The 14,410-nt window shown below is 38.7% G+C and overlaps 1 protein-coding gene across 1 annotated transcript; it reads left to right on the forward strand.

Annotated features, from left to right (window-relative positions):
- The first annotated feature begins 13,214 nt into the window (after positions 1–13,214).
- LOC149133083 (uncharacterized) lies at positions 13,215–13,676 on the forward strand. Its single transcript, XM_089361283.1, has one exon. The coding sequence runs from the start codon at positions 13,215–13,217 to the stop codon at positions 13,674–13,676; it is 462 nt and encodes a 153-aa protein (XP_089217409.1).
- The last annotated feature ends 734 nt before the right edge of the window (positions 13,677–14,410 follow it).

Below are 14,410 nucleotides of genomic sequence, written 5' to 3' on the forward strand. Positions count from 1 at the left end.
CGAAAGCTTGAAACGTCAAATATGTACATATATTTTTTTATTCTTTTATTCTTTACATGTTTTAGTCAATTGACTGTGGACATACTGGAGCACTATCTTAAATGGTTGTAGTCGAAGAAATCAACCCCAGGAAGCTCCAGTACGAACATTTCATAGTGTTTGGGTGTCAATCTGAGGATAGTGCAGAAGATTCCGAAAGAGTTGGATGAGTCTAATGTTGATTACGAAGGTACGGCAGCTCGAAAAACTTACTCTGATCGTTCAGATAAGACAAAAACTCCTGAATTTGTTGGTGAGATCCAGGACGTGATTGATAACGATCCCTCCAATGCAATCAGGTCCCTCGCCAGGGAAATGGGAGTGTCTGAGTTTCTTATCAGGCAGGTAGTTCATGAAGGCATTCTGTATTCTTCATAGAAGATGAGAAAGGGCTAATTTTTATCCCAAGCCATTAAGGATAGGAAGATAGACCACACTACGAGACACTTGAACAAAATCAAGCATCCCCGCCAACCGAACATGCTTTGGTTTTTCTCGGACTAGAAATATTTTTGCTAGGATCAGATGGTGAACATACAGAACAACCGTTGGCATGCCGTGTCACCAAAACATGTACCGAGAGAGATAAAAGTCAAAATTCCCGTCAACATCATGGTGTTTGGAGTGATCACTAGTGATGGTGACGTTATGGCTCCATTCATCTTCCCACACAAGCCTCAGACTCAACAAGTAGGCCTACATCAAATGACTGGAGGAGGAGTGCTGCCTTGGTTCAAGAGGGCGGTTGCTGGAAGACCCTATGTGTGGCAACAGGACTCTGCACCATGCCACACAAGCAGGAGAACCCAGTCATGGCAGTCAGACAATTTCTGCGACTGCATCACCCCTACCATCTGTCCATCTACCTCCCCAGACTGCAAACCCCATGAATATTACGTGTGGGGCGCAGTTGAACAAGAGACCAACAAAACTCCTTGTAACACCAAAGATGAACAGAATGCAAGGATTATGGCAGCATTCACTAACTTAAACAAGGAGACCGTCCAGAAGCGTTGCAGGCGATAAGTCATCTGGAGGCCGTGGTTGAAGCCAATGATTTTATTGAATAAATTTACTTTTTAGGATTTCAAAATATTTTTATGTAATTTTGGTAAATATATCTGTTAAAATGAGATGTCAGTGTGATTTTCGTTTTCGTGTAATTTAGACTATAATTCATTCACCGCACTCTGTGTGTACTTATTTATATATATATATATATATATATATATATATATATATATATATATATATATATATATATATATATATATATATATATATATATATATATATGTACAGACCACCAAGTTTGAAATATATTCTATGTACTTTGAAATATATTTCCTGAGAATCACTAGTCCCGTTATGAGATTATATTATTTCATCTCAGGGCTTTTTAGACGTCTGTGCTTTCTGAATAGCAGCACAAGTCACTGTTCACAGTACCATTTTTATTGATTTTACTAAATTATACAAGTCATGTCGATACAGACCAACACCGATCTCTTTGGAACCTGTTCACATAGGATTACAATTGATAAATGAAGTCCTATGTTTCGTAGCGTAGGGATCCTTCTTCAATGGTTGAAAGACACTATTTAGAAAAAGGGCGGGCTGACCATAACTCCAATTTTTTCAAACTTTTGTTTCCGTCTTCGGTTAAAACCTCAATTTCTACAAAACAAACACGATCCTTTATAGTTCTTAAATTTGACAGCAAAGGGGAGGCTGATTCGCTGGTGTAAAGGTAACACACTTAGTTGCGTTAACAAAGCGATATGTTCGTTCGACTCCCACGCGGATAGGAAATCCTTTTTTTTCTGTCGAGGGCTTATATGCCCCGTTATTAGACTATTTTCCTTAGTCATTGCACGGTGAACGCCATAAGCTTTAAGCTTATATAAAAATACCATTATTATTATTTACTGGATTGTAAACTTGGCGACGTATAAAAAACCATTCTCACAAAGGATAATACCAAGTCTCAGATTAAATATCTTTTATTATAAGCTTAAAAGTTTGTATCTCATAATTCTTAATTATTTTGTACATTAAAGCACAAAGGCAGAATATATCTTTATTCGAAAAAAGATAAACAATATCGTCTTAACCCTAACCGACTCTTCTACCAACGAAGTCACGTCGAAAGGGAAAAACGTAGCCAGGGAAAGAAAGAACATCGTTTCTTCTTTATGTCTATTTAGTTGGGTTGGTAGATTAATTCATACGTTTTTTTCTGCGCCCCACCACCTCATTTATTTTAATCCTTTCCATTGTTATTTCAATTAACACGAAAAATATTTCTATTGCCCTGTTTTATGCTTTGTTTATCTTTTTGAAATTCTATTCTTCCCCTGCAACTTTTACTTATGAAATACGAATAAATTGTACCTCGATGGAGTACCAAAAACAAAACAAAAAGATAAACGAACGAATTTATCTGACAATCTTTCTGCTAATTCTCAACTGCTTCACTGTTGTCTTCTACTTTAAGAAGATTTCGACTATTGTAGCTTTTTCCTCAAACATCTGTTGTAAAGAATTCTCTTCCCTCTTCTTTCTCATCGATAAATATAATCTTAATTCTTTTAAGTCTTGCATTGACCGTTTTATAATTCTTGAGGTATATTCTCTTTAGATTATTTCCGTTTTCTTTCATAACTCCTAACATATCAAGCGACCACTTGAAGTCTGTTTTATTGCCTGTTGCTTACCATATTCTTAAGAAAGAAAAAATTCCAATAAAGAACACACACACACATATATATTTGTATGTGCATGTGTGTGTGTGTGTGTTTGTGTGTGTGTTTGTGTGTGTGTGTGTGTATAACGAAGGGGAATCTTTTAAAACGACTATTTGTCACACTGCTCCTTCATCCAGTTTTTAAACCCGCCAATAAATGTGTGGAATGAAACCCCTGTTATTACAATTGCTATGGATAAACGATAAACCAGATCTTCTTTATGGATTATTCAAAATTAGAAATATCTCTTATCTGGCTTTTGTATTAATCCATCCGTTTCCATATTTCAAATAAGAATATGTTCTACCTTCGTGTTTTAATGTACAAAATAATTAAGAATTATGAGAGTTCAATGAAATAGCAAACTTTTAAGTTTATTACAAAAGACGTTTATTAAATTTGAACAAGTTGGAGTAATGGTCACTTCACCCTCCTCCAAACATAGCCAATCAGCCTCTGAAGAAGAATCCTTGCACTATGCAGTTTCGGACCACATTGTCTTATGTCTCCTAATATCAGAGATAAAATTATGTTTATACCAGTCCTGTTAAAAAAAAGAAAAAAAAAAAAAACATGGGATCTTGGTTTTCAAAAAGCCTCATTACATAGAGTAATATAATTGAAAGTAATATAATGTGGAGTCGCATGGTTCAGTGGTTAGAGCGTCGAACTTCCGATTGTGAGGTTGTGAGTTCGTTTCCCGGACTCTTGAGCAAGGCATTTTATTTCACGTTGCTCCAGTTTACTCAGCTGTAGAAATAAGTTGCGACATCACAGGTGCCAAGCTGTATCGGCCCCTTTCCCTTGAATAACATCAGTGGCGAGACTGCTGGTGTTCCATAAAAAAAAAACAACCCTAGGTTGTGCATTCGCCTGTGAGGCGACTTTCCCCCCAGACTTGTATCCCTGAAGGGGCCTCTTGGGTGCACCCATGGTCATTCGTGACCGACGGAGTCGAGAGCTATAATTCACAGCATTTATGCAGAACTGTTATTTTTTTTCTGTAAATGGAATTTGCTAGGAGTTTGTGTTTCAGCCTTCAGTCCTTGCCTTGCATGTTTCATTGGGCAATATAGTCGTTAACTTGACTGAGACAGGATTAATATTAGGAAGTTAGATGTGGTTAGGGTCTCAATCTACGACTGACGAAGGCATTTCGGCATTCCATCAATACCATGCACGTCGAGTTGGGCTGCATGGTCGTCTTTTAAGCGGAAATAGGGTATAATTGAGAAGTTAGATCTGTAGATAACGCCTGGTCGTACGGGTGACTCGTAACGTGCCGGTGAAGGTACAATCTAGGGTCTTGCTCAAGAACACAACACGCAGAAGGGTCTGGGAATTGAACTCACAACCTCACAACAACTCTGAAACTATCACTGTTAGTAACACTCATCCCGCTACCAATACCTCCACCATCACTACCACCTAACACGACGACGACGACCACCACCACCACCACCACCATCGCTACATAGACACGAATAGCCCTTAGCGTTGTTCTCGTGAGCCGGATACCCCAACCACTAAGCCACGCGTCTTCGCCAGTAACATTACTGTTACTATAACACCACCCCCTCTTCACGACCACCACTACTACTACCCCCACCAAAATTACAGCTACCACTACTGCCATAATTACTCGACTAATACAACCGCCGACACCACCGCTACCATCACTCGCACCAGCACCTCCCTCATTTCACAACCCTTAAGACACACCAGCGCCACTCCTATCTGTAATTCACCCCAAATCCCGTAAACTCACGCTCCCCGCCGCATCATCACTAAAATTTTTACTACTACTACTACTACTATTATCACACAACAACCGCCTTTACCAACCACCACCACCACCACCACCACCACCATCATTACAACTACCACCGCTACACCCACAAAAATTCCAACCATACCAACACCATAACCACAACCACCATACACCACCACCATTTCAATCATTTCACTACTACTACTACTACTACTACTACTACTTCTATTACCACCATCACTACCGCCACTGCTATTATTATATGACCACTACCACCAGTACAACAACGACCGCAACACCACTACCACTGCCACCATCACCACCACCGCCATTGTCACTAAGAACAAGATATCTGTATTTCCACAAACCTCAGTGCTACCACCACAACCGCAACCGCAACCGCAACCATCAATACTAACTCAGCATTACCACGACCACTACCATGATAACAATATTACCACAAGTCCAATACCATTCATCCCACCACCACATCCACCACCTCCTATACAACCACCACCACCATCATCACAAGCCTGAACCATCACTATGAGTCCACCGCCACCTCTGCCACCACCACCACCACAACAACAACAACAGCAACCACTACCACAACCACGGCCACCACCACCACTACTACAACCACCACCCGGACAATCCCTGCCCTACCTCCACCACCACCACTACTACTACTACCGCCACCACAACCATCCTACCCCTACCTCCACCCCATCCCTACCCCTACCTCTACCACCACGCCCACCACCACCAATACATCACATGGTCTGCCAGAGACCGACCAACCAGCCAACCAACCAACCAGCCAGCCAACCAAACAACCAGCCAACCAGCCAACCAGCCAACCAGCCAACCAGCCAGCCAGCCAGCCAGCCAGTCAACCAGCCACCCAGCCTGGCAACTATATATAAAGCCAGTCATATCGTTTGAGCTGAAGTTAGCGAAATCCTCAAAATAGTTTGCGCTCATTATCATATTGATCTGACAATTTTACATTTTTCACTCAGATTATTAATAATGGGCCTCATTCTTCCGATTTTATTTTTATTTCTATTTTATATTATCTTATTTTATTTCTTTCATACTTTTAACTTTATATATTTGTATCTTCAATTTTTATTTACGTATTATTTTTCGCACATTCTATCATTTTTTAAACTTAGTTTTGCATCATCATCATCATCATCATCATCATTATTATTATTATTATTGTTGTTGTTGTTATTGCTGTTGTTATTTCGAAAGATCGTATTGTTTGTAAGGCTCTCAAAAATATAGTCTTTCGGCTATAATAGGCCTGTGTTGTTATTAGAAAAGAGAGAGAGATTTTATATCAATTCTCTATAATAACAGGTATTGTCGGCGGGAGGGAGGGATGGCGGGGGTTGTGGGGCGGCGGTGGTTGGCCGCAAAAGTATTGGTGGGCGTGTGTGGGAGCAGGGGCTGGTGGTGCAAACTATAAGGGAGGGCTGGAGTGATTTTGGTAGAAAAAATATAAAAAAATACGAAGTAATAAAATAATAAAATAAAAATAAGTACAAATGAATATAAAACGATTGCGGTGAGTTTTTATTTTCTCTTTATTTCTGTCTTAAGCTGAACTATAACTACAAAAAACAAGAAATAAATAAAACCCCCCAAATCACCATCTTTCCCCGTCAAATTTCTCTCGCCTCTTCTCGACACCATTCCCGTTTTCCACACGCAAACCCATTCACAGACAAGAAAAAATAAAATATAACTAAAACCTCTAGAAAACACAGGAAAAGAAAATATTCACCTAACAAACGAAAATAAACAGCAAAATCAACAGTTACAGCGGTGTTTAGCTATTCCATTGTTCGTTCGTTTGTTTTTTACGTTATTTTACAAGTTCTTACGTGTTTTTACGTGTTTTCTTCTTTGAATTTTGGCGCATATATTTTCTTTCTTTCTTTTTCTCCAGTTTATTTTCTTTATTTTCTTTGTTACGTTCGGGTGTTGTTTATTTTTTGCGCTTTCTTGTTTTGTTTTCGAAATTGGTCTATAGATCTTTTAATACGTTTCACTCTATAGAGAGTTATTTATATATAAGTAGCAATTCTTCTCTCTAACTTCAATGGTTCTTAAAATATTCTTTTATTCTACAAAATGCACAGCTAAAAGGGAGAGAAAAAAAGAGAGAAAGAGACAGAGAAGAAAACAAAGAGAGAAAGCGCGAAATTTTGATTTATTCGTCATTTGGTATTTTATTATATTTCTTTACCATAGTTTAAATATATGCTTTTATTATTTTCATTCATTTATCGTTTTTTTTCCAGCTTATTTTTTTCTAATTTTGTTCTTAGTTTTATTACCAAGATTGCATTTTTTATTGTTGAAAAAAAACAAAAAACAAAATAGTAGTTGTTATTAGTGTTGTTGTTGTTGTTGTTAAATACAAGTTGCTCAAGATAACGATGTATCTTTTTACATGTCTTTATTTTTCAGACCCGGTTTCTCTCCATTATTTCATTTTCATACATAACACACACACACACACACACACACACACACACACACACACACACACAAACACACGCGCGCGCGCACGCATATATTCAATTCTCTTAGAGTCTCTCTTTCTCTCTCTCTCTCTCTCTCGCTCTCTCTGTATATATATATATATATATATATATATATATATATATTTATATTTGCACATACATACGTATATATATATATATAAATACAACTGCACATATATATGTGTGTGTGTGTGTGTAAACATACATGATATATGTATATACTTCTATAATTCTATATGCATATACATACATATACACATATATAAACATATATATGTTAATATATGTATATATATATATATATATATATATATATATATTTATATTTATATATATATATATACACATACATACATACATACATACATACATACATACATACATATATATATATATATATATATATATATATATATATATATATATATATATATATATATATATATATATAAACGTATATGTAAATGTATGTATGCATGTGTGTGTGTGCAAACGAGTAGGTTTCAAATATATTTGACTAACATTAAAGAACTTACCCTACCGCCCCCATATACACAACTTCCAATGTTTTAGAGTTTTCTGAAGATTTCTTCTTCTTCTTCTTCTTCTTCTTCTTCTTCTTCTTCTTCTTCTTCTTCTTCTTCTTCTTCTTCTTCTTCTTCTTCTTCTTCTTCTTCTTCTTCTTCTTCTTCCTTTCACTTGTCTTTTGGTCAACACCCTTTCTTCGGATTTTTGGTTCATTTTTTCTTTCTCTTTTGATTTAATACATTCGAATGAAAATCTACAGACACACACACACACACACACACACACACACACACACACACACACACACACACACACACACACACACTCACACACACACAAATGTATACAAAATATACACTCATGCATATGACTATATATGATTATGTATGTGTATGTGTGTGTGTGTGTGCCTCTGTGTGTATAAGTGTGTGTGTATGCGTGTGTGTTTGTGTGTGTGTGTGTGTGTGTGTGTATTGCTGACTATAATTAAATTCGATATAAAGGAATTAGTTACATTCCTGCATATATATGTATATATTTGTGTGTCTCTGTGGGTATCTACTTATGTATATGTATATATGCATATACATATATACTTACATATACATTATATATATATACATATATATAAATATATGCATATATGTATATACACACACACAGACATATATATATATATATACATATAAACACATGCATATATATGTATATACATACATGCGTATACACACACACACATATATGTGTATATATATATATATATATATATACACACATATATATATATGTATGCATATATATATATATATATATATATATATATATATATATATATATATATATATATATATACATACATATTCTCTTTTACTCTTTTACTCTTTTACTTATTTCAGTCATTTGACAGCGGTCATGCTGGAGCACCGCCTTTAGTCGAGCAAATCGACCCCTGGACTTATTCTTTGTAAGCCTAGTACTTATTCTATCGGACTCTTTTGCAGAACCGCTAAGTTACGGGGACGTAAACACACCAGCATCGGTTGTCAAGCGATGTTGGGGGGACAAACACAGACACACAATCATATACACACACATACATATATATATATACATATATATATATATACATATATATATACATATATACGACAGGCTTCTTTCAGTTTCCGTCTACTAAATCCACTCACAAGGCTTTGGTCGGCCCGAGGCTATAGTAGAAGACACTTGCCTATGGTGCCACGCAATGGGACTGAATCCGGAACCATGTGGTTGGTAAGCAAGCTACTTACCACACAGCCACTTATATATATATTCATAATCTTTTATTCTATTACTTGTTTCAGTCATTTGACTGTGGCCGTGCTGGAGTACCGCCTTTAATCGAAAAAAATCGACTCCAGGACTTATTCTTTGTAAGCCTAGTACTTATTTTATCGGTATCTTTTGCCGAACTGCTAAGTAACGAGAACGTAAACCCACCAACATCGGTTGTCAAGCGATGTTGGTGGGTTTACGCCCTCATGGCGGTTTTTTTTAGTTTCCATCTACCAAATCCACTCACAAGGCTTTGGTTGACCCGAGGCTATAGTAGAAGACACTCGCCCAAGGTGCCACGCAGTGGGACTGAACCCGGAAACATGTGGTTGGTAAGCAAGCTTCTTAACACGCAGCCACTCCTGTGTATATATTATATGTAAATTGTGTATGCATATGTGTGCATGCATTTATGCATAGAACATTTATGCATATAACATTTATGCATATAACATTTATGCATATAACAACGGGCAACATAGAATTAAAACACAGAATATTTATACTAATGTATTTATTGTGGGAAATGGAGACACATGGCGTAGTGGTCAAAGCAGCGGTCTGGCGGTAGAGGGATTGCGGATTCGAATCTCGGACCGAGCGACGGGTGTGTCTATGAAATACCTAAGCTCCACGCGGCTCCGGCAGAAGGTAATGGCTAACTTCTGCTGACTTTTTCGCCACAACCTTTTTCTTACTCTCTCCTGCATCAAGCTGCTCACCCGAGACGGACCGGCATCCCGTCCAGGTGGAGAACCTATACGCCAATGAAACCGGGAAACAGTCCCTTATGAGGCAAACATGGCTGGAGAAGGAACAAACAACAACAACAATTTTTATTGCGAGGGAAAACTACGCTAATAACTCAAAATTCGTTCCGATAGAGATTGTTTCAAACTAGCAATGCACCCTAGCCTGATAGCACTGCTTGGTTGTGGATTTTTACGAAGTTGTCCTCCGTTTGATAGTCTTCTGAGACAGACCAGCTGATGATTGTGGTCGACAACGGCGTTGCTCTTCTCTTCCAAATGTTTTGAAGCAAGTAGCAGGTACTTGTGCCAGTTCATTAAAGACCGAATTCTCAGCTTTGTTGCCATATGCTTTTGTCACACCGACCCATCAAACAGCTTTAATTCTCTCGTGTCTTACACTAGGCGTCATAGCTCCGACATAGCATAAACAAGCGCTAGACTCAACAGATAAAACTTTTACAGTTTACTTTCCAGACATACCACCCGAGTCCAGCAAGATAGTCTCTCATACGAAATCTCTACCTATCTGAAACAATACGTTCTACTCTACTTCCCGATCCAGTCTGAATAAAAACTGCGTCTTGTAGGCGTCAAGGCCGAACCTGATTGTATGACAAAAACCTAATCTTGCTAGAAGCTTAATACATCTGAATCTAATGATCTAAGTCGGTCAGCAAGTGTCCTTGCTTCCAATATGACCACAGGTTACGGGCATTTAATCTTCGACTTAGTACGGCCTTGTTGTGTGAAAACGGTAGATCTGCTCCCCCCGGTAGGTTTTGTGTCGTCCATTAAAAATCCGTTCAAAAGATTTCCCTCAATCTGTTGTTGAAACCCCCGACGTTTTTGGGGTGGGGGCGAGGGACTGTTTTTTTTTTTATCTGCAAAAGGTAGAACATAATTTGAGGGAAAATTGGCTGATATTTCTAGCAATTCTATAGACGGTGTTTGCCGAAGCAACTTTTGTTTATATTTCTTGTTCATTCATCTGTCCCTCCTTGTCTGGTCGCAATTTAAAGCACGCCATAAAGCGGCGAGCTGGCAGAAACGTTAGCACACCGGGCGAAATGCTTAGCGGTATTGCGCCATCGCTACGTTCTGAGTTCAAATTCTGCCAAGGTCGACTTTGCCTTTCATCTTTTCGGGGTCGATAAATTAAGTACATGTTGTGTACTGGAGTTGATATAATCGACTGCCCCCCCCCCCTCTCTAAAAATGTCAGGCCTTATGCCTAGAGTAGAAAAGAATTTAAAAAGCATGTCAGTTTCCAGTCAGAACTGAAGAAGTAGAGCTTCTGCTTGACCTCTCGACCTGAAAGAAACAGCAAACAAATTTCCTCTTGCAAAGTCATAATCTCTTAAATTAGGAAACTACACAAAGTATGTAGTGCTACCTGCCTGCCTGCCTGCCTGTCCACCTGCCTGTCTGTCTCTTTACCTGTCTGTCTGTCTGTCTTTCTGTCTATCTCTCCCTCTCCATATACATATACATACATATAAGCACCAATCATATATGTAGATATATATATGTATATACACACACACACATATATACATATATACATATATACATACACACACACGTATATATATATATATATATATATATATATATATATATATATATATATATATATATATACATTAACGACAGTTTTTTGTTTGTGTCAAGTTGCCGCCTACATCCGTTAACGAATTTTCGTGAAACTTTGCAAACATGTCAAAGTAACACTCAGTTTGTTACTAGGCTCATTGAAGTTTAATAAAATTCTATAATTAGATGGCTAGGGCCCATAGAAGGGGTCCCCATATATAACCAATATATTTTCCTTTAACAGCCAAGGGAAATAACTCATTCATTTTCCTTTGATCACCCTAAACAAGCTCAAATAGTCAAGGGATGGAAATTGATAATAGGTGGATCGTGCCCTATTGCTGTCTAAAACATATCAGGCCCATGTTAAAGTTGAGTCATGCAACTCTATAAAAATCATCAAATATATATACAAATACACCGATAAGGGGTCAGATATTGTGGTTTTGGGACTTCAACAGGAGGGCAGGCAGGCAGATGAAATTCAGCAATATAAGTTGGGCAGGTATATTTCCTCTAACGAAGGCTTCGAGATCCACGAGCAGCATTCATCAGTGGGGAATCTATTTGCACATCTTGAAAACAGCCAGCGTGTATATTTCACAGAAGACAATGTTCGAAATGAAGTTCTGAATCCACCATGAACCACTTGGACAGCTTTCTTCAAATTATGCCCGTGTGATCTGTTTGCCTAAACACTGTTGTATGTTGAGGCTCTCGTGTACTATACCTGGACACACAATAGATGGAACAGACGCAAGCAAGAAGCACGCGTTGAGAGATGAGAAGAACATGCTGTCTTCAGAAATGGGGCTATCGGGCGGGCGTACAGTGTGCACCCTAATCAGCAGGAGTGCTTCTTTCTACGTTTACTGCTGCACACTGTCAGACATTGGAAGACACAATGGGTAAGTCTGCACAACCTACAGAGAAGCCTGCGCCAAACATGGACTACTGGAGGACGATGCTCAGTGGGACCAAACACTGGAGGAGGCAGCAGTCATCAGAGTACCAAGTCAACTGCACCAACTATTTTCTATCATGTTGATGACATGTGGCTTGGGTGAACCTCTCAAGCTTTGGGCGACCCACAAAACAGGCATTGGCAGAGGATATCCTACAAAGGATTCAAAGGCAAGCCTCAGCGGAAATTGCCACGTTCAATAACGCCATTTACAATGAGGCATTACTTGACCTGGACACCCGAGTGCAAGCCATGGGAGGTCAAGGCATTGCCACATTTGGTCTGCCTCAACCGGAGCAGGCAGCAACCAATCTTGCAATTGAGTACATGTGAGAAATCAGCTATGATACCGAGGAAATGACGGCGTATATAGCTGATAACGAACACAAACTGCTGGAGGACCAACTGGGTGTTTATAAGACCACTATTTCAAGCATTGGAAGTGAAAGAGGAAGTCAATTCTTTCTGGATGCTCTAGGTGGAACTGGCAAGACATTTGTCATTAACCTTCTTCTGGCTAAACTGCACCAGATGAAACACATTGCCATAGCAGTGGCGTCAAGTGGAATAGCTGCAACTCTGCTAAGTGGTAGCCTCACAGCTGATTCATGTTTCAGACTCCCATCGGACCTATCCAAGAAAGAGAAGGCAAACTACAACATCAGTTGTGGTTCTATAAAAATCAAACTTCTGGGTGAATGCAGGTTGATCATCTGGGATGGGGCGACATTGAGCCATAAGGTTTCCTTTGAAGCTCTTGACATGGCCCTTCAGGATCTGAGACACAACACCTGACCCATGGGAGGTCCCACAGTCTTGCTTGCAGGAGACTGTAGACAAACCTTTCCCGTGGTTCCAAAGGCGACAAGAGCTGATAAGGTAAATGCTAGCATAAAGCTGTGCTACCTATAGAGCAGTGTGCAAAAGCTGAGATTCACAACCAACATGAGAGTGCAGTTCAGAGGTGATGATGTGGACAGAACCTTTTCAAAGCAACTGTTGGACGTCGGTAATGGCACTTCGGTTGGCGAGGAGGATGGCCGGGTAAGCTTGCCTTTTGGGCATATGGTATCTGATTTAAAGGAGCTAATGAATAAGGTGTTTCCTAACTCGAGGAATCAGTTTACAGACCACAACTGGCTGAAAACCCGTGCCATTTTAGTTCCAAAGAATGTGACGGTTGATGAATTGAACACCAAACTTCTGGAACAGTTGCCAGGTGAGCATCACATCTACAATTCCATTGACACTGTACTCAACATTGATGAAGCTGTGAATTATCCAGTTGAATTCTTGAATAGTCTAACACCACACAGCCACCCACCTCACAACTTGCATCTCAAGATTGGAACACCAGTTATGCTGCTTCGAAACATTGATCCACCAAAGCTTTACAATGGTACATGACTTATAATAAAGAAGATTTTGCTAACAGTCTTGGAGACAACAATTTTGACTGGTAAAGCAAGCGGTGAGCCTGTATTCATTCCTAGAATTCCACTTACTCCCTCGGATATGCCTTTCCTGTACAAGCGCTTGCAACTCCCGTTGAAACTGAGCTTTGCAATGAGCATTAACAAGACCCAGGGGCAGTCTTTGAACGTGGTAGGTCTGAACCTTGCCGAACAAGTTTTCTCCCATGGCCAACTTTGTGTGGGATGCTCAAGAGTTGGCAATCCTAATCATTTGTTTATTTATGCCCCACAAGGAAAGACCAAAAATGTTGTTTATCAAGAAGCTCTGCAAATTTAATAAGATTCACTAAATCATCAGGTATTTATTATTTAACTGTAAATGTATGTAAGTGTTGTAAATGTATTGATAATCTACATGTTATTTTATTTTAAAATATATATGCAAATTTATTTTTATGTCTACAGTAAAACTAAATGTCAGTGTTTCCACATTCATCGTAAATCTATTTCAACACTAGCGCCTCTAAGGGTTATATTCTCTGGGAACGCACAAAAACCCTTTTCAGAGTTATTTACTTTGAATTGTTATTGTCTCATATCCGATTTGCCTGTTATTACGTAACATGCTTCACGATTTTGGTATACAGACCTTATTGGTATTTCCTCCTAAATTCTATTTACTCTGGGAATGCATTAAAACCCTTTTCGGGCCTACTTTATTTGAAT

Source organism: Octopus bimaculoides, chromosome 12, assembly GCF_046866305.1.
Source record: "Octopus bimaculoides isolate indiv1 chromosome 12, ASM4686630v1, whole genome shotgun sequence".
Classification (NCBI taxonomy): Eukaryota; Metazoa; Mollusca; class Cephalopoda; order Octopoda; family Octopodidae; genus Octopus; species Octopus bimaculoides.